This window comes from Bufo bufo, chromosome 4, assembly GCF_905171765.1.
Source record: "Bufo bufo chromosome 4, aBufBuf1.1, whole genome shotgun sequence".
NCBI classification, from domain to species: domain Eukaryota; kingdom Metazoa; phylum Chordata; class Amphibia; order Anura; family Bufonidae; genus Bufo; species Bufo bufo.
The window spans coordinates 613,346,764-613,370,634 of NC_053392.1; the positions used below are offsets into that span (position 1 = coordinate 613,346,764).

The 23,871-nt window shown below is 44.0% G+C and overlaps 1 protein-coding gene across 1 annotated transcript in view; it reads right to left on the reverse strand.

The window, feature by feature from the left end:
* Positions 1–12,364: 12,364 nt before the first annotated feature.
* LOC120999671 (gastrula zinc finger protein XlCGF26.1-like) overlaps positions 12,365–23,871 on the reverse strand; it is a 77,005-nt gene continuing 65,498 nt past the window's right edge. Inside the window, exons 4-5 of the mRNA XM_040430685.1 lie at positions 18,273–18,330; positions 12,365–14,735 (exon numbers count right to left, since the gene is read on the reverse strand). Of these exons, the coding sequence (XP_040286619.1) occupies positions 13,096–14,735; positions 18,273–18,330 (1,698 nt within the window). The 3' untranslated portion in view covers positions 12,365–13,095. The remainder of the gene's footprint in view (positions 14,736–18,272; positions 18,331–23,871) is intronic.

Consider the following 23,871-nt stretch of genomic DNA (forward strand, 5'->3'; position numbering starts at 1 on the left):
GCTCCAGGAAGAAAACAAATGGGATGATGTCGCTGATGGTGCCTTCGGTGCGACTGACTAGGTTTGTCAACTCCTCAAAAGGACGCATGAGCCTACAGGCATTGCGCATGAGCGTCCAGTAACGTGGCAAAAAAATACCCAGCTCCGCAGAGGCTGTCCTAGCACCCCAGTCATACAAATACTCGTTGATGGCTTTTTCTTGTTGGAGCAGGCGGTCGAATATTAGGAGTGTTGAATTCCAATGTGTCGGGCTGTCTCAAATCAAGCACCTCACTGGCATGTTGTTTCGCCGCTGAATATCTGAAAAGTGCACCATGGCCTTTGTCGGGGGTAATAATTCAATTAAGAATTATTAATTATGGTCAAAAAATAAATAACCATAAAAAAATTTTTTTTTATAAAATTTGGCATAAATTATTAAAATCATGACCTGGTGAATTGTAGACAACCTAATTGATACAATTCACATTTGAGTCCGACTATTTCCTCAGATAAATAAGTTCTTTTTGACGTGAGACGTGAGACGTTAATGATAAAATGTAGTTCTACATTATACAATAATACACAGGTATTATAAAAATATGCAGATTTATTGGTTACAAGGTTATAAACATATATAAGTAAATAAACACAATGATACATGCAAATGAATATATATAGCGTTAATATAAATCATTACAAGCTTAACAATACATGTGAGTGGAAATAACTTGTCACATTATAACCAAGCTTTTATTAGGTTAGGATATCAAAATATGAACATAAGTTATATACATTACTTCTGTTCAGAGAAAACCTCATGATATCAAGATGGGCATGTCTAATCCTAGACATCATTATAGAATGCTAAATACATTCTGCCCACCTAACAAACTACACATCACATGACTTCAAGATGGGCAAATCCATCCAAGGATATAACTTAGAAGAAACAACTGTATCCTTCCGCCCCATCCTGGACTATTTTCACATATTTAACTTTGGTAAGACTATTAAGACAAATAACAGGGATCTAGGATCTTAAATGGAAAGGATTTGAAACAAGTCTTTCCTGTGGGAATCCATCACTTAGCTTGGCGAAGAATGTTCTATCAATATATATATATAAGCAATTATTTAATGCTTTGTTAGATTATGAGTCTAGATTCTTCTGCAGGTAGAATTAAGCCTCACAATATCCTAAGACTACATCTCAATATGGAGATGATCAATTTATTTAATCATTTATTTATTCGCCAATCTAGATGGTATAATTTCACCCACACTATCAAATTAGTCTTAATAAAATGAAATATAATTTTCTGTGTCTCTTACCAAGTCCTAGTAGGAATCTCACTTCTGCTCCTAGGAAAGCTGGGTGGTCCATCATAGCGCATCTCATTATGGCTTTCATCTTGATAAACCCCCCTAGAGAGCTCCACTTCTCTCTTTTCCTTTTTTAATCTCCAGCTCTCGCTTTTTTCCTCTACTAGCTAGCTACCTATGCTACTCCGCACACGAGTAATTATTCCCCCCCCCTTATCTAAGAATCATCCCCTTTAGATTAGGGATTCCCAATCAGGTAAGGTGGGTGTATTCGCATGCTAATAACATCATGATGTCATATCAAACTCCTAATATGGTATAGAACAAATAATGAAATAATATAATATTGTCCATCTGCCTCCAGATGGCACTGCGGTATTGTAGATGAACATAACAACTTTTAAACATTAAAATTAAATATCTAATAATATGTTTACATGAACTCGTTGACCTTTCTTAATAAATCATTGAGGAAGGTCTTTTCCTGACACTTTTAATTACCTATATCCTGGACTTGTTGGAGTTGACTGTCTTCTCCTATCTTTTTGAAATATAGGTTGACTTGATGAAAATTTTATATAGCGGCTTTGATGCTTGGCATCGGAACTTGTACATTTCACTTATCTACACCCATGAATAACTATTGTTTTGAAATGGCATTTACTTTTCCCAGTAAACCAATTAACATAAACGTACTTGTTTCTGTACCTTCTACAATACCTTCTAAATGGTAAATACATGGTATGACATATATATAAATCGATACATTGTTACACATAGATAACACATTATATGAATTATTGATTAACATATGTTGTAATCTAAATATACCATGCAGAGATATATATATAATATAATTATGAATATATAAATTGAACCTCATACAGCAGGTGTGCCTCAAGGACATGAGTCCTTATCAAGTAACCTTGTTCCCTCAAGACAGACATGTCTTAGGGAGTTGGCATACTCCTTACAGATGGTCCCATATCTTTAGTAATAACTTTTAAATACAATGTCCGTTTATGTTCACAATAATTTTTCCTTTTAATATAAACTGAACTTGCCATGAACTCATCTTGGCTTTTTCAGCCACATAAAAAAACTTTGGTTTAGGCTGATCTTATTCTTAAAGGCAATGAGATGAGCATTCATTTTGATTATAATGTCATTAGATAATATTGTATATGTATGAAAATGCACAACACCTTGTAGGAACGCCTGAAATGGCCACACACCTTCCTGGCCTGCTTGAGGACGTCCTGTAAGCCTGGGTACTTATGCACAAAGCGTTGTACGATCAGATTGAACAAATGTGCCATGCACGGCACATGTGTCAACTTTCCCAAATTCAATGCCGCCAACAAATTGCTTCCGTTGTCACACACCACTTTGCCGATCTCCAGTTGGTGCGGAGTCAGCCACTGATCCACCTGTGCGTTCAGGGCGGACAGGAGTGCTGGTCCGGTGTGACTCTCTGCTTTCAGGCAAGTCAACCCCAAGACGGCGTGACACTGTCGTAATCGGGATGTAGAATAGCCCCTGGGGAGCTGGGGGGGGGGGTGCAGTTGATGTGGAGCAAGACGCAGCAGCAGAAGAGGACTCAGCCGAGGAGGTTAGTGAAGAGGATGGAGTAGGAGGAGTAGAGGAGGTGGCAGCAGGCCTGCCTGCAAGTCGTGGCGGTGTCACCAACTTCTCTGCAGAGCCACGCATTCCATGCTTGGCAGCCGTCAGCAGGTTTACCCAATGCGCAGTGTAGGTGATATACCTGCCCTGACCGTGCTTTGCAGACCAGGTATCAGTGGTCAGATGGACCCTTGCCCCAACACTGTGTGAAGACATGCCATTACTTCCTTTTCCACAATAGAGTACAGGTTGGGGATTGCCTTTTGTGAACAGAAATTTTGGCTGGGTACCTTCCACTGCGGTGTACCAATAGCTACAAATTTTTTGAAGGCCTCAGACTCCACCAGCTTGTATGGTAAAAGCTGGCGAGCTAAGAGTTCCGACAAGCCAGCTGTCAGACGCCGGGCAAGGGGGTGACTCTGTGACATTGGCTTCTTACGCTCAAACATTTCCTTGACAGACACCTGACTGTGGGCAGATGTGCAGGAACTGCTGAAGGCGGGAGGCGGCGTGGCGGATGGTTGAGAGGGGGCAAGGAGGACAGCAGTGGTTGACGTGGCTGAAGATGTTGGACCAGGAGGAGGATGGTGGCTTTGAGTTTGTGTCCTGCTTGTACTCATGTGTTGATCCCATAGGTGTTTGTGATTTGAGATCATGTGCCTTCGCAAAGCAGTTGTACCTAGGTGGGTGTTGGACTTCCCATGACTCAGTTTCTTTTGGCACAGGTTGCAAATGGCATCGCTGTTATCAGAGGCAGACGCACAAAAAAAATGCCACACTGCTGAGCTTTGCAATGACGGCATTCTGGTGGTGGCAACAGCATGCATTGATTGGCGTGCTGTCTGGCTGACCCCGGGTGCCGATACATGCTGTCTGACTGTGCCACTAGCTCCTTGCGATGACCTCCCCCTGCTTCCAACTTGTCTCCTCCTCCTCTCTGTCTCCCCATCTGAACTTTCCCCCTGTTATTTTCTCTTCGAGCGGGCACCCACGTGACATCCACAGACACATCGTCATCATCAACCGCTTCACTTGTATCTGACAACTCAGCAAAGGAAGCAGCAGCGGGTACAACATCATAATCATCACACCGTACGTCCATGTGTGTAATGCTGCCTGACTGAGACATATCCCTGTTATCTACATCCTCTGGCAATAATGGTTGCGCATCACTCATTTCTTCCAACTGATGTGTAAATAACTCCTCTGACAGATCAAGTGAAGCAGCTGTGGTGCTAGTGTTGGTGGTGGCGGCAGGCGGGCGAGTGGTAACTTGAGAGGTGCCCGAAGATGAGCTGGCGGAGGATGGTGCGTCAAGGTTCCGAGCGGAAGCTGTAGAAGATTGGGTGTCCTGTGTTAGCCAGTCAACTATGTCCTCAGAACTTTTCGAGTTCAGGGTACGTGGCCTCTGAACACTGGGCATTATTCTAGGGCCAAAGGGAATCACAGCACCACGACCACGACGGCCCCTGCGGGGTGGCCTGCCTCTGCCTGTCATTTTTTTTAGATTAGTTATACTATGCGTGCAAGCTACTGTGACACCAGATATGAGTGGCACTGGTGACACTGTGCACTGGCAGTAGTTGCCACAGTACACACTGTAGGCCTAACACACACGCTTGCAGGCAACTAACTGCAATTATATTACAGTCAAAAAAGTGTTTTTTTGTTTTTAAATGTAATCTACTGTGACACCAGATATGAGTGGCACTGGTGGCACTGTGCTCTGGCAGTAGTTGGCACAGTACACGCTGTAGGCCTGACACACACGCTTGCAGGCAACTGACTGCAATTATATTACAGTCAAAAAAGTGTTGTTGTTTTTTAAATGTAATCTACTGTGACACCAGATATGAGTGGCACTGGTGGCACTGTGCACTGGCAGTAGTTGGCACAGTCCTGACACACATGCTTGCAGGCAACTAACCGCAATTATATTACAGTCACCAGATATGAATGGTGGCACTGGGCAAGTGGGCACAGTATACGCTGTGGGCCTGACACACACGCTGGCAGGCAACTGCAATTAGATTACAGAGGAAAAAAAAAAAAAAAGCAGACTGATGTACTAGCCCTAAAAAGGGCTTTTTGGGGTGCTGTCCTTACAGCAGAGATCAGATGAGTCTTTCAGGACTGGAGTGGACACTGAACACTGGCCTAGCTATCGATTTCCCTATTAAATCAGCAGCAGCTGCACTGTCCCTCCTCTCACTAAGACTGCAGCTTCCGAATTAATCTAAGATGGATGCTGTCCTTGCTTTTTGCTAGGAGGTGGGAGGGTCTGGGAGGGAGGGTATGCTGCTGATTGGCTGGAATGTGTCTGCTGACTGTGAGGTACAGGGTCAAAGTTTGCTCAATGATGACGTATAGGGGGCGGACCGAATATCGCATACGTTCGCCGGCCGCAGCGAACGCGAACAAGCGATGTTCGGCGGGAACTGTTCGCCGGCGAATACTTCGGGACATCTCTAGTTCAGACAATACACTTGCCGCACAGCAGGCCAGCACCTCTAGGGCATAAAGGGCAAGCTCCGGCCATGTGCCCAATTTGGAGACCCAGAAGTTAAATGGGGCAGATACTATTATTCATTGGTGTTCCCACCTGGGCGGGCATGGAAGAACAGTCATATGAGTGATTGCTGCTGCTAAGCCTCAAGGCAGGCCTGGTGGTGTGTGACAACGGGAGAGATCTCGTAGCAGCTCTGGGGCTAGCCGGTTTTATGCACATCCCCTGTCCCCGCTGCCTGTGCTGAACTTGGTGGTGTAGAGGTTCCTCAAGAATTACCCCGATATGTCAGAGCTGCTTGAAAGTGCGGGCCATCTGTGCGCACTTTCGTCACCGTGCTGCTGCTCTCCTATCTGCACTGCAGCATAACTTCGGCCTTCCCACTCACTGCCTCATATGCAACGTGCCCACAAGGTGGAACTCCACCTTGCACATGCTGGAGAGACTGTGCAAGCAGCAGCAGGCGATAGTGGAGTTTCAGCTGCAGCACGCACGAGTGAGTCGCTCTGCGGAACAGGAACACTTCACCACCAACAAGTGGGCCTCCATGGGGGACTTGTGTGCAGAGTTGCGCTGTTTCGAGTACTCCACCAACATGGCCAGCGGTGATGACTCAGTCATCAGACTTACTATCCCACTTCTATGTCTCCTTGAAAAAATGCTTCAGGCACTGATAGATGAGGATATGGAGGTAGAGGAGGAGGAACAGGGATCATTCCCACGGTTATCAGGCCAGTAATCCACAGGTGGCTCCAAGGATGGGTTCCTGCACCTACAGCGGCCAGGTACCCAACTGTCTAGCCAGGGGACAGTTTTGGAAGTTGAGCAGCATGAAAAGGAGGTTATCCGTTCACAGCATGGTGGCACCCAAATCAGCTCATGGGCATCATTGGAGCGTGGCTGAGGGATACAGATGACACAGACTATACACCTCCCACAGAAGACAGCTTGTCGTTGCATCTGGGCAGCCTGGCACACATGCTGCCGAGTTGCCCACATTCTAACCGGTGCTGATTACTGGGTGGCCACCCTGCTGGATCCCCGCTACAAGGACAACGTGCCGTCTTTACTTCCATCACTGGAGAGTGAGCTGAAGATGCGCGAGTACAAGTGAACGCTGGTAGAGTCGCTACTAATGGCGTTCCCACCTGACAGCGGAGGCTCAGTGGAAGCACAAGGCAGAGGAGGGAGCAGGGGCACTGTCAGCACCTCAGAAGAGAGGGTTAGCATGGCCAAAATGTGGAAAAGCTTTGTCTGCGCACCACAATATACAGCACCACCATCTGATACGGACTGCCTTGGCAGGAGGCAGCGTTTTAGCAACATGGACAAGCTCACGTTCATTAAAATGAACCAGGCATGGATCCCACAGGACCTGTCCGTACCTTGGCCAGAGTAGAGAGGTATACTGGCCGCACCCAGCCATTATTATACTCCAGCGCTCTTTGCTATTTCCCAATGTTTTGGGGCCTCCACAAACAAATAAAAAAATAAATTAAAAGAAAAAAAAAATGTAAAAAAAAACAAAAAAAAAACAGGTTGGTGACCTTCTCCTCCACTGGAACCTCCGCCTCCAGGCTTGTTATGTCTTATATCGGCAGAGTAGAGCAGTATACCGGAAGCATCTAGCCATTGTTGTACTCCAGCAAAGTTTGTGCGTTCTCTTTGCCATCTCCCAATGTTTGGTGGTCGACAATTCTCCCCCCCCCTCTCCCTGAAAAAAAACAAAAAAACTAAGAATACTAATAAGACGACCCATTTTGAAGGAATACCCCCTTCATCTGTCTTAACTGTTGTAGAAGAGGAAATTCCTCTGTGGAGTGTGTCTGTGACTCTAGCAATTTTTTTAAATTTTAAAACATCCCTTTGGCATCTATCTGTCTTACTGTAGTAGGAGAAAAATAATTTTAATATATAGTCCCCAGGGGACGTATGAGACATATAACTGAAACAAATTTTTATCCAGTTTAAGCCCAGCACATACAAGCACCAAACTGTCACGCCGTGGCCCTTAGCAACCTGACACAGAATTGACAGACATGGAAAAACAAACAGAAAGACTGTAGGCTTCCTCCCCCGCCTCTTCCACCTACACCGCCATGTCCACAGCCTCCTCAACTTCCTACTCCATTTGGAGTTCCGCCTTTTTGGCCTTCTGCCAAAATTGTAATTTTTTTATTTTTAGGTATTTTATGTCATTTTAAGTCATTTCACTGTCCACTTTTGTTTGCAAGGCAATTATACTGCTTTTACACACACTTTGAAGCCTTTTGCAGCCCTCTAGCCCTTGCTTACTTTTTAAGAGCCATTTTAGTGCCTCAAAGTTTGGGTACCCATTGACGTCAATGGGGTTCGTTGTTTGGGGTCAAGTTTGGATCAAGTATGGAACACAAATGTCACGCTTTGGTGTGGGAGGTAAACACCACACCAAGCATAAGAGGGAAGGGGGGGAACAGGAAATCAGGCCTGAGAACTAGGGAAGGAAGATGGACACCTCCTAGTAAAGCCCTAACCAGAATCCTGACTGACTACCAGTATGAACAGACCCCAGAGGTAGGTGAGTCCTATCTGGCCCTATAGGACCCTGGTACTAATGGCAGGGACGAGACTACCTGTTCCTCCAAAAGGAAGATCGAACAGGAGTCTCCCTCAGGCCTAATACAAAAAATGGGTAAATGCAACACACAGAACCCAAACAAAATACAAAAGGAAAAGGAAAGACGTAACTTCAAAGGAGCAATGGAAGCACCAGGAACTCTGCCGAGATCCACCCACCAGCAATCCACAACTGAAACTGAAGCTATAAACAGCACAGCATAGTGGGAGAAGCAACTATAAATAAGGAAAGTTAAAGGGGTTGTCCAGGGTTCAGAGCTGAACCTGGACATACCTCCATTTTTACCCAGGCAGCCCCCCTGACTTGAGCATCGGAGCAGTCCATGCTCTGATGCTCTCCTTTGCCCTGCGCTAAATCGCCCAGGGCAAAGGCATTTTCAGGAGTTCCGATGACAAACCGGTCCCTCCTTGGGGCTGCCAGGAAGCCCAGCGACGCCACCGGCACTTATGGGCGGGCTTTAGCTTTGCCCTAGCCAGTAAAACGGCTAGGGCTGCACTAAAGCACGCCCATCAGAGCCGGTGACGTCACCGAACACACTGCCGGGTGGAAGCTTCAGTTCGGCAGTGTGTTATTGTAAACAAAAAAGCCCTTGCCCTGCGCCATCTAGCGCAGGGCAAGGGAGTGCATCGGAGTTTGAGATGCTCCGATGCTAACATCAGGGGGGCTGCCTGGGTGAAAATATCGGTATGTCCAGGTTCAGCTCTGAACCTGGACAACCCCTATAATGACCACATTAGCAACACCTGGAGGTAAGGGGTGTAGTCATTACCAAAAACAACACAGACGCCTATTGCTCCACAAGGAAAACATGTCAGATCAAACCACATGTTGCCAGTCTCACCGACCTCCTGCCATCTGTCACGGGAACGTCCGTGACACCAAATCGACCTTTGAAACATCCTGCGGTCCGCTCATCCCTACTTATGACCCTTTATCTTCCTTTTTATCACATTCTAAAGATTCTGAATGCTGTTCAGGTCTGGAGATTGGGCTGGCCATGACAGGGTCTTGAACTGGCGGTCCTTCATCCACACCTTGATTGACCTGGCTGTGTGACATGAACAATGTCGTCAGAGTTGAGGAACATAATAAGAGCAGAAAGAAGCAAATATTCTTCCAGGACAACATTCTTCATGGCTGATTCCCATGTCCTTCACAAAGACAAACCTGCCAGATTCCAGCCTTGCTGAAACACTCCCACATTATCACTGATCCTGCAACAAATTTCACAGTGGATGCAAGACAATGTAGTTGTAGGCCTCTCCAGGTTTCCATCTATCCATTACAAGATCTGGTGTTGGGCAAAACTGAAAATTGGACACATCATAGAAGATGACCTTACTTCGATTCCCTACAGTCCAATTCTTATGGTCTTTTGTAAACTTCGGCCTGGCTCTTTGCTTCTCATTGATGGTCGGCTTTGATTGAGCTTTGTACAACTTCATTACTTCCTCTAGAAGCCTGTTTCGAACCGCCCTCCCCGTACATTTCACCCCAGCTCCCGCTTGCCATTCTATTTGTAGGTTACTTGACATCATTCTAAGGTTGTTCAGTGAGATTGAAATGAGGTGGTCATCATGGTCAGTAGTGTCATTTCCACCCTCTGCCAGTCTCTAGCTTTGTTGTCCACAATGTTTCCTGTTTGACCTTGTTTTTATGAAGTGTGGTCTTTGAAATTTTAGAGATGGAAGGCACTTGATGCCCACTGTATCCTTCTGCCAGTAAAAGTAGAACTAAACTCTTCTTCTGCTTACTCAGAACTTGTCCTTTCACCTGTAGTTATCTTATTTAAAAAAAAATTATAACTGAATTTTTTTTTTTTTATAAAGGTGATCACCTAATCAGCACCTCAGTAAGCATAATGAGGGGAACCTGTGATGGAATTCAATAAATACTGCAAGGAAATGGCTGCCGTACACGTGAAGATGCTGATTTATGAAAAAAACGGGGTGGTCTCTTAATTCATCCAAGAGCTGTATTTATATACATACAGAGAGAGATATTACACACTGAAGGATAACATCTCTATCACTGTTGCTGATGAGTGAGGAGAAGTCCTGTCCACCGCCTCTCTCCTCTGATTACTGCTGCAGGTCAGTGATGGGAGCAGCGTCTGTCTCTCTGTATGTACACAGGCGTGTATTCACATGTACAGACACTGCGTGTGCAGACAAGCCCCGGTCACGGACGTCATCACTGAGTCACCGATATCATCCCCTTTTTAAGGACATTGAGGGTTCCATAACCAGGAGAAGACATCACTGTGTGATCTGTGGGGTCCAGTGACCAGGATGGGACTTACGGGGGCAGCATCGGTTCAGCGTGGCCTCTCCTCCACAGTCCATGCTCATTAGAGCTCTGGCCTCCGCTGTGCAGGGACATAAATAACTTAAAAATCTACTTTTTAATGATATTCTAATTTATTAAGATGCACATGTATAACCTGATATGTAGTGAGTTGAAACATTTATCCATATATGCTATTAATTAGTGTTGATCGTGAATATCGGCACTTAGCAACATCCCTAGCAACAAATAGGAAAGTTGCCTACCCCTTAGTGTAGATCGCGATGATTTTAATCGCGAATTTTTATTGCGAATATATTACATTGCCGATTTTCGCAATCAAGTAAATAATGACTGGAGATCACGAATTCTCGAATTTGCGAATTCATGGCGAATATTCAGCCAAATATTTGCAAAATATCACGAATTCGAATATTGCCTATGCCGCTCATCACTACTATTAATAAAAAAATCCTGTGTGCAGATGGGAGTAACATCCAGAATGTCAACCATCACTGCAGCCTGCACCAATCTGGGCTTTATGGCTGCCTCTCCTCAGTAAAAGACACATAAATACCCGCTTAGAGTTTGCAAAAACAAAAACAAAAAAACCCAAAGGAGTCTCAGACTGTGAAAAACCAAGTTCTCTAGTCATGCCTGGAGGAAACCAAGCACTGCAGATCATCTGCCCAATACCATCCCAACATTAAAGAATGGTGATGGCAGCATGATGCTGTTGAGGTGTTTTTCAGCAGCTGGGACAGGTAGACCGGTCAATGTTGAGGTAAAGCTGAATGGAGCAAAGTCCAGAGATATTCTTAATAAAAACGTGGACCTGGATCTCAGCCTGGGATTGATGGTTCACCTTCCAACAAGACAATTACCCTAAGCACACGTCCAAGATAACACAGGAGCAGCTTAGGGACAACTTTCTAAATGTCTTTGAGTGGCCCAGCCAGAACCCTTAACCTAATGGAACATCTCTGGAGAGACCTGAAAATGGCTGTCCACCGACATCCCCATCCAACCTGACAGAGCTAGAGAGAATCTGCAGAGAAGAACGGCAGAAAATCCCCAAATCCTGGTGTGCAAACCATTTGGTGTCATCCTCAAGAAGACTGTAGGCTGTATTTGCTGCCAAAGGGGCTTCAACTACGTCCTGAGTAAAGGGTCTTAATACATATATTAATGCAAGATTTTATCTTTTCCTTTTCAATAAGTTAGTGAAAGAAGCCCGATGGCTGGGCCCACAGGTACAGAGGGTAAACGATGACACACAGACACAGACAACGGTTCATTCCCAGCAGTTGAATTTACTGAACAATGTATTGAACAAGAAGCTGAGAACATATAAAACTGATTGGTACACAGAGAATAAACCAACAGTAAATGTAACACTGTCTAACAATAAACCAGTAAGCTAATTACCAACTTTGCAGACTAAACAGGTTATTAATATTACTCTGATAAGCAGCTCCAATGTAGACTTGTTTTCTTGTTATCCTTTGCTGCCATCTACTGACCAATATGAGATATTTCAGTAATTATACAATTTACTCATGCAGAATAATACATTTAAAGAGGTTATCTGAGTTGTTTTTTAGTTCTTTGTATGTTTCTAACTAATCAAATGTAACAGCTTTACCATGCACTTACTCCATCTGTAGTTGCTACTTTCTAAGATTTCACTGAGGGTCACATGACCTGTGATGTCAGCTTCTCTCCCTGCTCTGATAATGATTTGTGCACAAGCCTGAGAGATCAGATATGTGTCTGTACACGAGACGTCACTGTGCTGGCCACGCCCCCCTGCACTGCCAGCTGCTGCTGTCTGCCCTGTGTCTCCGTCCCACTGGATACTTCAGGAAAGATTAACACCTTCAGGAGCACAGACTCAGGGCTGAAGGCTTTACTGAGTAGCTGCAGGTAGTGAGGAGACAAATGCTGGGCACAAGAGCTGAGAGACTAGAGGAGTTCTGCACAAGAACAGGTAGGGAGAAGATCCTGTGTGTATCAGCAGTGTCATTGTACAGCTGGGACTTCAGCAGGCAGACATGTCACTCCGTATTCACTCCCTCTGCAGAGCAGGGGGAGGAGCAAAGATTGTTGTGATTGCAGGTAAACAAATAGCCAGAAGAGAACTAGGAAAATTAGGAAATTTTTTTTTTTACCTAAAACTTGCTTAGCTCAGTTATATATTGCTGTCCATCAGATTTACAGTGCTATATTTTTTTTTTTCATAACTCGAACAACCCCTTTAAGGTCCCTTGCACCACAGTCTTACATTAGCAAAGATTTCTAACATTCTGTTTTCACTTTGTTATTATGGGGTATGGAGTGCAGAATGACAGGGAACAACTTAATTTCTTTTAAATTTTAGCACAAGGCCACAGCATAACAAAATTTCAAAAAAATGAAAGGATCTGAAGACTTCCTGAAAGCATTGTATGTGTTACAGTCACAGTACTGATCATGCGGGCACAGTGGCAGTGTCTAAACGATCAGTGTTGTAAAAGCGTGCCGCTGGTTTTCTGGGAACATCTGCCTATACAGTTCTGCTATACCACAGGTCCTCAAGGGGTATATTTATACAACAGAAGGCATCCTTAGGCAGCAGGTCTAAAAATAAAGCCACGCACCTTCAACAGTTCTTACGTTGCACCTGTGCGAGTTCTTTGATGTTTAGCAAAACCTGCTCTGTGTGTAAAACATTTAGCAAATTCAGAACATGAAAATGGCCTCTCTCCTGTATAAACTCTTAGATGTTTCCTAACATTTCATTTCTGTCTAAAATATCTCCCACATTAGAACATGAATATAGTTTCTCCACTGTGTGAGTTCTCTGATGTTCAGCAAGAACTGATTTCCGACCAAAACATTTCCCACATTCTGAACATGAAAACGGCTTCTCTCCTGTGTGAGTTCTTCGATGTTCCAAAAGGCCTGATTTCTTGCAAAAACATTTCCCACATTCAGGACATGAAAATGGCTTCTCTCCTGTGTGAATTCTCTGATGTTCAACAAGTACCGACTTCCGACCAAAACATTTGCTGCATTCCGAACATGAAAATGGCTTCTCCCCTGTGTGAATTTTTCGATGTTCCACAAGGCTTGTTTTCTGGCTAAAACATTTCCCACATTCTGGACATAAAAATGGCGTCTCTCCTGTGTGGATTCTCTGATGTTCAACAAGAACTGACTTCCGACCAAAACATTTCCCGCATTCTGAACATGAAAATGGCTTCTCTCCTGTGTGAATTCTTCGATGTTCCACAAGGTTTGATTTCTGGCCAAAACATTTCCCACATTCTGGACATGAAAATGGTGTCTCTCCTGTGTGGATTCTTCGATGTTCCAATAAGCTTGATTTCTGGCCAAAACATTTTCCACATTCAGGACATGAAAATGGCATCTCCCCTGTGTGAGTTCTTTGATGGTAAAGAAGAAGCGACTTGAGTCTAAAACATTTTCCACATTCTAAACATGAAAATGGCTTCTCCCCTGTGTGGATTCTTCGATGTTTCACAAAATTTCTTTTCTGACTAAAGCATTTCGCACATTCAGGACATGAAAACGGTTTCTCTCCCGTGTGAGTTCTTTGATGTTCAACAAGATCCGGTTTATAGTTGAAACATTTCCCACATTCTGAACATGAAAATGGCTTCTTCTTGGTGTGAGTTCTTTGATGAGTAACAAGAGTTGATTTCTGACCAAAACATTTCCCACAATCAGGACATGAAAATGGCTTCTCCCCTGTATGAGTTCTTTGATGAGTAACAAGACACGATTTCAGACTAAAACATTTCCCACAATCGGGACATGAATATGGCTTCTCTCCTTTGTGAATTCTCTTATGCATAACAAGAGCAGATCTTTTGGCATAACATTTCCCACATTCTGAACATAAAAACGGCTTCTCCCCTGTGTGAATTCTTAAATGTTCCACAAGATTTGATTTCTGACTAAAACATTTCCCACATTCTAAACATGGAAATGGCTTCTCCCCTGTGTGAGTTCTTAGATGTTCCACAATATGTGATTTCTTTGCAAAACATTTCCCACATTCTGGACATGGAAATGGTTTCTCTCCCGTGTGAATTCTTTGACGCTCCATAAGTTTTGATTTCTGACTAAAATACTTTTCACATTCTGAACCTGAAAGTGGTCTTTTATCTCTGTCAATTATTTCATGCACAGATTGTTTAGACTGATTCTGTGATTGACTCAGTGATTGATTGGACAAAAGATTCTTGTGACCAACGGTATTGGTGGGTAGATCTCCACTGTGAAGGTCTAAGGGTACATTAGCATTTATTGAATTAGCTTGTGTGACATTGTTGTCTTCTACTTTTTCAGATAAAAGAAGATGTTCATTGGAGTCTCTTGTCTCATCCTCACCTGGAAAAATAAATATTTTCTTATTTTCTTAAAGTAGTATCTATATAACAGATATGAATGGAGGCAAATGCAGCATGAACATGTATGTGAAATAAATATATAGACACATGTTATGAGTTAGGTTTTAACCAGGTTAATCAAACCCATATCAAACATCCATGGACAGATATTTCCTGACAAAGAGTTAAATAGTTTCCAGATAAAAGTCTTAAAGGGGTTAAGTCTAAGCTTCGTTCGGCAGACAGCCGCTTCCCCCATACACATACAAATTCGGCTCAGCAAAATATGTCTGTGTACACCATAGGAGAGCGGAGAAAGCTGCTGCCAGACAGTTCTAAAGGTGGCTTATCTCCCAGGTGAATATATGGATTGGGCGAAAATGGGACATTTCCGGGGGAGAGTCAGGAACTCCCCACAGACATTAGTGTGCCAGCGGAACCCACGGTTCTTGGCAGGTTCATCCGACAAAAGTATAATGTATATCTCCAGCTTAAAAGCCTATAGAAATGAAATCATGGAGTTCAGTTGACAAGGAGGTGTTAATGAATGGTTGCCTCTGACATCAGATTGAGGGTTTTCAATAACCACACCATGTATTTATGATCGGGGAACCCCGACAAACACGTTTGATCAAAAATGTGTGCGAAGAGCTTTTATTTTCAATTAGTGTAGTAACAATGTAATCCAGAATAATCTCTAATCCCTTTAAATTGGGAGATAGGAATGGATCCAGCCAAGTCACTTTCAGGCAACTAGGACCAGGCAAAAATGGCCCTGAACAATCCTCCCGCTTTCCTCTCCTTCCGGGTGGGCCATGCGACTGGAATAGATCTGTCCATCCATGCACGATATAGCTTGCTTATTGGTCAGGCCTCTCTCACTCTGACTGTGGAGTGCGTGCATGCTACCTCCAGCTTTTAAAGGGCTAGTGCATGCATACCCTATTCTTTACCAGTCAATGGCTGGCCATTGTGGGGAACTTTAGTCACCTTCCGCTGTCTGTAAGTGCCTGAGCAATAGAGTCTAGTCCGCTAGGTATGCTGTTATACGTTTGTCTGCCCGTGTACTGACTTCTGTCTGCTTCCCAGATTTGACCTTTTGCTACCTGGCCTTTCTCTAATCTCCATAGTGACCCTCAACTGCACATACTGTTTTTGGACTGTTTATTGGATTGCATATACTCTGCCTGCCCTGACCTCGGCCTATTACCGACCATGGTTTTACCTGATCCCTCAGTGCTCAGCACTGGTGTCTCTTGACCTCTGTGGGTCAACAGTCACTGAACAGGGACTACTTCAGGAGATAGTGGCCTGGTAGTCCCCGTGCTCCAAAGTCCAAACCCCTGTATATTTTGAAAGAGTGAATATAAGAGGGGCCATTTACTGTAGATAACTTGAGGAGTAACCCTAAACCAAACTGTTTTTTTCAGAGCACAAAGATCCACATCTGCTGCTTAACAGTTTGCCATGGATCCTACTAATCTAAGATCAGACTGCCTAAAATATTTAAGGAGTTGACTAGTCAACATGGATGCCAAGAGCAGCTTCTGCAGTATCTCAATTCTATCTTAGCCCACTTAGACTCCTGCAGCTCCTGTGCTGCTACCTTCAGTCATTGTGTCTGCATAACCACCTCCACCAGTTTGCTTTCAGCCTGCACCTTTCTACAGAACTACCCTCACACTTCAAAGGGGATCCTAAGTTATATTGTGGGTTCTTGAACCAGTGTACTATTTACTTTGAGTTGCAGGCTCATCAGTTTCCTATAGACTGGTCCAATGTAACATTCCTGGTTTTCCTCATCTCTGGAGAAGCCCTTGCCTACCCTATCCCCCTCTGTAAGCAAAGTGGCCAACTGATCTATAATCTTTGGGACTTTTGGCTACCTTCCACAAGGTCTTCAAGGAGTCTGTCATGCCACCTCTGTGGCCTCTTCACTCCCGCACCTTTGTCAGGGTAGCTTCACTCTGGAACAGTATGCCATACAGTTCTGCACCCTTGGCTCTGAACTGCTGCTTTCTGGAGAGGTTTGTCAGGGCATAATATGGATGAATTGGCAGGTGAAGAGGCACTCTCTACCATAGATAATGTAATTATCCTGGCCGCTTGAATTGATCTCTGCTTCAAAGAGCGCCTCAAGGTGTCTGCAGGTGTCAGCTGGTATCTTCTTTTCAAAGGCCTATGTTACCTTCTTCGTCTCCTCCGAAACCCAAGCAATTGCATAAAGTCAAGCTGCCCAAAGAGGATCATCTGCATAGGTGCTGCAGTGACTGTACTGTGCTAATATTGCAAATAACCTGTTCCCTCTTCATGGGAAACTCCAGTGCCTAGGGTTGATTGGATGGACAACCCTGGGCAAAGTCAAGTTCTCTCTGAAGCTGATACTCCCTGTGTCCTTACCATGCAGTGAAATTTGGTTTACCTTGCAGGCCTTCCTGGACTCCTGCATCAGGCCTTGTTAGCCCAATACCAAATCCCTTCCAAGCAGTTGGAAAGGCCTTTGGTATTCACATCTATCAATGGGATGACACTTATGGAATCCATGAAATGTCACCGTGCCCATCGATCTCCAAGTGAGAGTCTTGCTCACACAAAAGATCCTGTGTCCTGCCTGTTTCTATTAGTATCCTCCTTCTGGGATTTTGCACTGGGGATGATTGTCATTTCCGCTGCTTGTCTTCTGTGCGACCACCCTGGGCTCCACAGGCTCCCCAGAATCTACTGGGCCATGCTTCATGCTCCAGCTACATGTATATTTTTGATAAAACGGAAGGTAGTCACCACACAGAGCCTATGACTGATTGGGCTCCGGTCTGGCACCATGCCTCCTAGTGGCCAAGACTATCCATTATTTTTATCGGAGACTCAGGCTATGTTGGACTACATAAAAAAAAAACTTAAAGAAAGGTTTAATTAGAAAATCTTTCTCCCCCCGCTGAGGCTGGATTTCTTTTTATGAAGAAAAAGGATGGTTCTCTGCGGTTCTGCATTGATTATCAGGGATTGAACAAAATTAGAAGAATACATGTGAAGAATAAATGTCCCCTGCCTCTGGTCCCTTGGCTTTTTGATAGGATTAATTGATCCAGAATCTTCCCAAAGTTGGAACTCCGTGGGGCCTATAATTTGATTTGAATACGATAGGGTGACTAGTGGTGGATGGCATTCAACACTCCTGAACCTGCCACACCTGAGGGGTTAATTGACAGGGTTCATGGGATCGCTGTGCCCGGTCATGTGGCCGCCTCTATAACCATGTACAGAAAATAAGTATACAATCAGTAAAATAAACTGATAACACCTCCATGTGAGCTGTGATTAATGCAGAGGAGACGAGTGATGATCTCCTTGGCAGAGGACATTGCGATTATCACCCACATCTCTCCAGGGAGATTAAATATGAACTTGACATAATTAAAACATAACTCATAACAATGATGATGAGGACGAGGTTTCTCTGAACTTTGTATCAGTTTTGCCATTAACAAAGGAATTTACAGTCAACAAGATTTATATATATTAAAAAAATGGCTCTAACCTTTCACAGACACTGACACGGGGTCTTCGAGTCCACTTGTCATTTCACCAGAAATTTCCTGCAAAGATCCAACATTAAAGACATGAAGAAAACAGAAAAAGGAACCTGAGTTTCTCTTATATCCAGGTGAAGGTTAGAAACCCCTAGAAGACATGAACCAATCTGCCCTAAAGGAGAAGGATCTCCTCAAGTGTCGGTCAGACAGGATCAACATTCAGACAAGTGTTTTAAACATCAGCAGAAAGGTTTCTGACATTTCTCTTCATGAATTGATCTGATCCTATCCTGGAGGGGGCGCTGTGCTCATCACCGCCGGTTCTTACATTATTCAGTAATGTCACAGTTTTTACAGTGAAGAAGCCTTTTATCAGCGCTGGAGACTGAACCTTCTTACCTTCATATATTTGTACAGTTTTATCAGGTCTCCCCTTAGATATCTCCTCCCAAGACTAAATAAAAATTCCCTCCTAACTGAGGGTCTCAGGCCTCTTATCAGTTTTGTTGATCTTTGTACTTTTTTTCACGATTTGGTGCTTAAAGGGGTTTTCTCATCTGAGATATTGGTGGCATAACGCTAGGCTATGCCACAAATGTCAGACAGGTGCGGGTCTAGGAGGTGTGACCTACAGTACAGACCAAAAGTTTGGACACACCTTCTCATTCAAAGAGTTTTCTTTATTTTCATGACTATGAAGGCATCAAAACTATGAATTAACACATGTGGAATTATATAAATAACAAACAAGTGTGAAACAACTGAAAATATGTCATATTCTAGGTTCTTCAAAGTAGCCACCTTTTGCTTTGATTACTGCTTTGCACACTCTTGGCATTCTCTTGATGAGCTTCAAGAGGTAGTCCCCTGAAATGGTCTTCCAACAGTCTTGAAGGAGTTCCCAGAGATGCTTAGCACTTGTTGGCCCTTTTGCCTTCACTCTGCGGTCCAGCTCACCCCAAACCATCTCGATTGGGTTCAGGTCCGGTGACTGTGGAGACCAGGTCATCTGGCGCAGCACCCCATCACTCTCCTTCATGGTCAAATAGCCCTTACTTTCAAAGTTTTCCCAATTTTTCGGCTGACTGACTGACCTTCATTTCTTAAAGTAATGATGGCCACTCATTTTTCTTTACTTAGCTGCTTTTTTATTGCCATAGTACAAATTCTAACAGTCTATTCAGTAGGACTATCAGCTGTGTATCCACCTGACTTCTCCTCAATGCCACTGATGGTCCCAACCCCATTTATAAGGCAAGAAATCCCACTTATTAAACCTGACAGGGCACACTTGTGAAGTGAAAACCATTTCAGGGGACTACCTCTTGAAGCTCATCAAGAGAATGCCAAGAGTGTGCAAAGCAGTAATCAAAGCAAAAGGTGGCTACTTTGAAGAACCTAGAATATGACATATTTTCAGTTGTTTCACACTTGTTTGTTATGTATATAATTCCACATGTGTTAATTCATAGTTTTGATGCCTTCATAGTCATGAAAATAAAGAAAACTCTTTGAATGAGAAGGTGTGTCCAAACTTTTGGTCTTTACTGTACATCTATCTCTAGAACGGAGCTCCAAAAGTGAACAGGAGTGGACCATGTATGTGCGGCCGGTCTGCTTTAAATTGATATGGTAGCGCCAAAAATATCTGGACACTGGCTTGGCTATTTATGGCACTTTAATACAAGTGAATGAAGCGGTGGCCGCGCTTGTGCTGTGCTCTCTCCATTCATTTCTATGGGACTCCCTAAGATAGCCGAGTGCGCCACTTGGCTATTTTCAGCACACCCGTGCAAATTAATGCAGGACGGTTGCGCATGTACTGCGGAGTGTTCTTCACTTTGGGAGCTCCGTTCTAGAGTGATGTGCCACCAATTGTAGCTTAGGCTGTATTGCAACAGCTAGTTTACGCTTTTTCCTCCCCCACATTGATTGTTAAAACTTCACCTTTATTTTTATTTGTACTTAATAAAACCTACTATATCAATGAGAACCTATAGTTAAAACTTTCAGGGTGAGCTCTAATCTCACTGCAATTCAGTAATATCTGGAATAGCGTCTGTGGCTTCGCACTCACACTGACGCCTCTATTCTAATATCCTATTAGGTGTATTCATTCTCATAGCGCTCACTTCCTGGACTAAAACTGTAACTTAGAATCTGCCCCCCGACATGTTTCGCCGAGTACTGGCGTCTTCAGGGGCTGGGCAGTCTATGATTCCAAGTGACGAGGACTTGATCTTTTAATACCTCTGTTTATGACGTCATTCGTCATAGGCCAATAATCATCGCTTTCTCTCCATCATTCTCCCCTGCCTATCTATTCTTCCCCCCTATTGGTTGGTCCTGGTGATGCTTAGTTCCCGTTCTCTCCCGCTCCATCTCGCGTATGCGCCAGAACTTGAAGTTCTCCTCTTCATTCTATACATATTGCAAAGCAGTCTTCTTTCAATACTGCGCATGCGCCGGGTCTTGGAACATTTCCAGCTCCCCTTTGTCTAATGCGCATGCGTGAAGGTTCCATCTCTCTATTTTGTAGGATCACTTGCCGCTGCGCATGTTCTTGCACTTGGTGCAATGAGGTAATTATCTGTTCCTACTGCGATTGCGCCTGAACTTAGCTTTTACAGACTCATCCCTTCACCTGCTGATGCGCATGTATTAGAACTTAGTTTAATTTGCGTTCTTCCCTTAGCGCCTGCGCTAGATCTTAGGAATTGGGCTTCACTTGTTTATTGCGCATGTATCGGGACTTCGATTATCTTCCCAAAGGGTCCACTTCTAATACATGTGCTGTTGAGTCTGATACAGTAGTATGGTTACTTATTCCTACTGTACTTACACTTAATCTTATCTCGGAACATGATATACCAATTCCATCACCATTACCATAGATATAGCTGGGGACAATTTACTCCTAATGGTTTAGGTCATTCTTAGTAGGGGCTCGCCATTTATGAGATGATGTTATTGACTTAAATCACTATAAGGACAACCTATTTGGATCCTATATATGATTCAAATCCTCTTTTAGTTTCTCCTTTGATATATACATCTGTAATCTTATTCCATTTCCACCAGATTAAATCTTTCCATTTGTTTCAATTGTCTGTCATATAAGTATTGGGCATTTAGGATCTTTTAAATAAATGAAGAGTAGGTAAACCCCTCATTAAGGCCTTTAGGGCCTAGGCTTTGCAGGCGATAGATCCAGCGGGTTTTTTCTTGTAGGAGTCTTCTATCAATGTCTCCTTGTCTGGGTCCTTTTTTGATCTTCTGAATCCCCCCAGACTTTAAGTTTGGTCACATTGCCTTGATGTTGTTCTATCATATGTCTAGAGAGTGGTGTATCTGCCCCTGTATTAATTTTACTAAAATGTCCGGAAAGTCTCCTTCTCAACTCTTGGGTGGTCTTACCGACATAAATTTTAGGGCAGTCACACTTTATTGCGTATACCACTCCTGTCATGGGCTTGCAATTAATATACCGTATTTTTCGCCGTATAAGACGCACTTTTTCCCCCCCAAAAGTGGGGGGAAAATAGCAGTGCGTCTTATACGGCGAATGCTGCCGATTTTGCCGGGTTTTCAATGATACGCCCGCCGCGATGCCGTGCTGCGGTTGTATCAGCTGTGAGGGAGGCGGGACTGGGGGCCGGCATCTGCATTTATAATGACAGCGGGGCCCGTGCAGTGACTGTATTCTACTACACGGGCCCCGCTCACTGTATAATCCTATGTCTAATAGTTAATTGTAATTGTATGTAATCGCATAAGGAGTGAGTCATACGTCATGAGTCATACGTCATGCGGCTGCGCCGCCCACTTTATGAATGAAGCAGGCGGCGTGGACGCATGACGTATGACTCACGCTGCCAGCACCTGTCCTCCCGTCCTGCCTCCTCCCTCTTCTCTGCTACCTACCGAGCGGCGAGCGCTTGTAGTTGTAAGTACCAGTAATACACAGCGCTCCTTATGTGATTACATACAATTACAATTAACTATTAGACATAGGATTATACAGTGAGCGGGGCCCGTGTAGTAGAATACAGTCACTGCACGGGCCCCGCTGTCATTATAAAAGCAGATGCCGGCCCCCAGCCCGTGTATTGAGGGTCATTCACTACAGGGACACTTATGGAGGGGATCTGTGGATGACACATAGCATAAGATGCTATATATGTGTCATCCACAGATCCCCCCCATAACTGTCATACACAGATCCTCATAACAGTGCCATCCAGAGACCCCAATAAGAGCCACCCACAGATCCCCCATAAGTGTCACCCACAGATCCCCCATAACAGTGCGTCACCCACAGATCCCCCATAACAGTGCGTCACCCACAGATCCCCCATAAGTGTCACCCACAGATCCCCCATAAGTGTCACCCACAGATCCCCCATAAGTGTCACCCACAGATCCCCCATAACAGTGCGTCACCCACAGATCCCCCATAAGTGTCACCCACAGATCCCCCATAAGTGTCACCCACAGATCCCCCATAAGTGTCACCCACAGATCCCCCATAACAGTGCGTCACCCAAAGATCCCCCATAACAGTGCGCCATCCACAGATCCCCCATAACAGTGCCATCCACAGACCACAATTAGTTCAAAACCCACCAAAAGCACACCTTTTGGTTCAAAATATTTTTTTTCTTATTTTCCTCCTCAAAAACCTAGGTGCGTCTTATGGGCCGGTGCGTCTTATAGGGCGAAAAATACTGTACTCTCTTATCTGGTAATGTTTACCATCTACTGGATTGGTAAATTCCTTTAGGGGTGTCATGTACCTGCAGTAGATACATTCTCCACAGGGATACAATCCCTTAGTACTCAACCAAGTGGTGACTGGTGTCTTCTCTTGCTGGAAATGGCTATGTACTAACATGTCTTTCAGGTTTTTCCCTCGTCTATACGTTATTGCTGGATTGGAGGGGTATTACTTCTCTTAAATCTTCATCTGTTTTCAGGATATGCCAGTATCGCTCAAAAATTCTATATACTCGTTCGTGTTGGACATCAAAAGTGCCAATACAGCGTATGGTAAATTTTTCTTCCTGCTTCTTTCTGCTACTAAGCAGAGCAATCCTATCTGTCTTCTTTGCTCTGTTATATGCCTTAAAAAAGGCTTTTTTTTCAGATACCCCCTAGCCAGGAACCTCCGAAAGAGGAAAGCACTTTCTTTCTCGAAAGCTTCCTCATCTGAGCAGTTCCTTTTAGCTCGCAGATACTGTCCCACCGGAATCCCTCTCTTCAGGGCCGGTGGGTGGAGGCTTTCCCAATGAAGGAAGTTGTTGGTCGAGGTGGGCTTCCTATAGACTTCTATCTGTAGACTGCCGTCAGGCCCCAGGGTAATTGTCAGGTCCAGAAAAAAAAAAAATTCTTTATGAATTTCTGCCGTAAATTTCGGGCCCAGTTCATTATTATTTATTATGTGAGTAAACTCAATAAATTCCTGTTCTGTGCCTTCCCAAAGAATTAAAATGTCATCGATATAACGACCCCAAAATAAAATGTGCTCTGTGTATTTGTATTGTGTTTCTGTGAAGACAATTCTGTCTTCCCACCACCCAAGAAATAGGTCTGCAAAATTAGGTG